Genomic DNA, 3029 nt, shown 5'->3' on the forward strand with positions numbered 1-3029 from the left:
CTTTTTTTCAACCCTTATTTTGGCCCTTATTCTGACCCCCATTTTGGCCCCTATTCTGACTATAATTTTGGCCCTTATACCGACCCCTATTTTGACTTCTATTCTGACCCTCATTTTGGTCCTTCTAACGACCCCTATTTTGGCCCTCATACAGACCCTTATTCCAACCCTTATTTTGGCGCTTATTCTGATCCCCATTTAGGCCCTCATAGTGACCCTCATTTTGGTCCTTCTAACGACCCCTATTTTGGCCCTCATACAGACCCTTATTCCAACCCTTATTTTGGCGCTTATTCTGATCCCCATTTAGGCCCTCATAGTGACCCTCATTTTGGCACTTATTTCAACCCTCATTTTGGAACTTATTTCAACCCCTATTTTGACCCCTATTTTGGCCCTTATACTGACCTCCATTTTGGCCCTCATACAGACCCTTATTCCAACACGTATTCTGACCCCGATTTTGACTCTTATTGTGGCCCTTAAACTGACCCCCATTTTAGCCCTCATACTGACCCTTATTTTGCCACTTATTCTAACCCTCATTTTGGCCTTTATATGAGCCCTTATTGTGGCCCTTATTCTGACTCTCACTTTGGCTCTCAATTTTTCCTTTATTCTGACCTTTATTCTATCCCTCATTTTGGCCCTCATAAGGACACTGATTTTGGCCCTTATTTCAACATTCATTTTGGCCCTCATACCAATCCCTATTTTGGCCCTTATTTTGACTCTTATACCCCCCTTACTTTGGCCCTTATACCGACCCTTATTTTTGCCATTATACCGACCCCTATTTTGGCCCTTATACCGACATCCATTTTGGCCCTAATTCCGACCCTCATTTTCACCCTTCTTCTGGCCCTTATTTCGGCTCTTATACTGACCTTTATTCCGGCCCCCATTTTGGCCCTCACTCTCACATTTTGACTCTCACTTTGGCCCTTATTTCAATACTCATTTTGGCCCTTATTCAAACCGCTATTTTGGCCCTTATACCCACTCTCATTTTGGCCCTTATACCGACCCTTATTTCGGCCCCATACTGACCCTCATTCTGACCTTTATTGGGACCCATAATCTGGCCCTCATTGCTACTCTTACTTTGACTCCCATGCCTACCCTTATCATGACACTCATCCTGATCCTTATTCTGTGACCATAATTTCGAGTCCTATCGTCAAGAGTTGATCTGGACTTTTGCCTCTAATTAATTTTCAACTCAAACATCAATTCATTATAATTTATTGCGCATTGGATGCATTGGATTCATCAGCGGGGGATTCACATTCGATCCTCATTTTTTCGGGTTCAAAAAACCATTCAAAATTCGGTGTCATTCCAATCTACATACTGCATAACCAATGACTCAATCACTGATTGAGGATACATGAAAACATCCCTCCATCGTCTAGTAATATTGCCAATACCGCAACTGCCTTCACGTCACTAGCCTCTCCATAACTAGATGCGCTGTTGTCATAAGCTCTACTCCCCTCTCTACTCACTCCGTCGCGGCAAAATACGCGCTCCCAATTGGTCCAGCTTAAACGTCAATAATTTAAAAACTAGTTAATTCATAATTTTTTTCGCATTTTTTCCGTATTTAGGGGGCTCGAATCTATCGCTGGACGAGAGGTAATTGGATCATTTAGAAACACTCTGTATCTCACGCTGCCCTGTCTGCATCCGACATCGAGGGCGACAGGCCCAGCAGCAAATGGGCCAACTGCCTANTATTTAGGGGGCTCGAATCTATCGCTGGACGAGAGGTAATTGGATCATTTAGAAACACTCTGTATCTCACGCTGCCCTGTCTGCATCCGACATCGAGGGCGACAGGCCCAGCAGCTAATGGGCCAACTGCCTACAGTGAGAATATCACCTTCACGAGCATTTCTCCATACGGGGGTGGACTATGCTGGCCCATTCCCTATTCTCAAATGGCGACCCACAAATGCCCAACCATCTAGCGTTCATATTGCAGTATTTGTGTGTTTCAGTATATCAGCAGTCCATTTAGAGCTCGTTTCCAGGCAGACAACAGACGCATTCATCGAAGCCTACAAGAGATTCACCGGAAGGAGAGGTATCCCCGAGGTTATGTACAGTGACAACGCAACCACGTTCGTTGGCGCCTCAACAGTCCTCAACAAGTTGTACAACCAGCCATCCAGAGAGAATCAACAGATCCAGGCTGCTCTCGCCACCAACGGGACTCAATGGAGCTTTTCACCACCGAGAGCACCTCGTTTCGGTGGCAAATGGGAGGCAGCTGTCACATCAACGAATTATCATCTCAAAAGAGTACTTGGTTCGACGACATTCACCTACGAAAAACTCAACAGCATCCTGATCCAGATAGAGGCCTGCCTCAATTCCAGGCCAATCGCACCGATGTCAGATGACCCAGAAGACCTCCAAGCACTCACCCCAGGTCATTTCCTGATCGGTGAGCCTCTACAGGTGATTCTAGAGCCATCAATCATCAATGAGAACCCCAGCAAGTTGCAGAGATAGAATCTGATTACCCAGAAAATACAACAATTCTGGTCCAGGTGGTCTAGAGAGTGTCTTCAAAGGAACCAAGCTATCTACAAGTGGAATCAACGACGAGAGAACATCGAAGTTGGAGACATCCTGACGGCCGACGAGGACTATCCACCAGCAAAATGGCCACTCAGTAGAGTAGTGGCAGTTCACCTAGGAGAAGAGGCCCTCACAAGAGTTACAACCATCAAAACATCACGAGCAGTAGTACCAACTCGACCAGATGGTACCCCAACATCAAGAGAATCACCAGTACCAGCATGACATGATTCGTCAGACCCATCACCAAGCTCTGTATCCTACCGACAGACCCTCCACCAGCAGAACATCCCCCAGAAGACGATCCCGAGCCAGTCAACGAGTAATTATCGCAGAGAAGCAGCAGCAGAGAAATTCAACGCACAATTCATCATCCCTGATGATGAATGGCCCCCGGGATATTTGAAATTCAGCTATTCAAACTAGTCAACCGGTCACCG

General features: G+C 45.9%; 1 protein-coding gene across 1 annotated transcript; it reads left to right on the forward strand.

The window, feature by feature from the left end:
• The first annotated feature begins 1854 nt into the window (after positions 1–1854).
• On the forward strand, positions 1855–2814 carry LOC107046529. The gene is made up of 2 exons (XM_029126694.1): positions 1855–2466; positions 2536–2814. The coding sequence occupies exons 1-2, from the start codon at positions 1855–1857 to the stop codon at positions 2812–2814; spliced, it is 891 nt and encodes a 296-aa protein (XP_028982527.1).
• The last annotated feature ends 215 nt before the right edge of the window (positions 2815–3029 follow it).

Source organism: Diachasma alloeum, unplaced genomic scaffold (genome assembly GCF_001412515.2).
Source record: "Diachasma alloeum isolate Michigan unplaced genomic scaffold, Dall2.0 Dall_scaffold_01472, whole genome shotgun sequence".
Classification (NCBI taxonomy): Eukaryota; Metazoa; Arthropoda; class Insecta; order Hymenoptera; family Braconidae; genus Diachasma; species Diachasma alloeum.

Excerpts from the sequence above, each read along its gene's own strand:
- LOC107046529 (XM_029126694.1), top strand. The coding sequence starts at position 1,855 with ATGGGCCAACTGCCTACAGTGAGAATATCACCTTCACGAGCATTTCTC. Across the intron at positions 2,467-2,535 it reads TGATCGGTGAGCCTCTACAG|AAAATACAACAATTCTGGTC; the intron begins GTGATTCTAGAG and ends CTGATTACCCAG.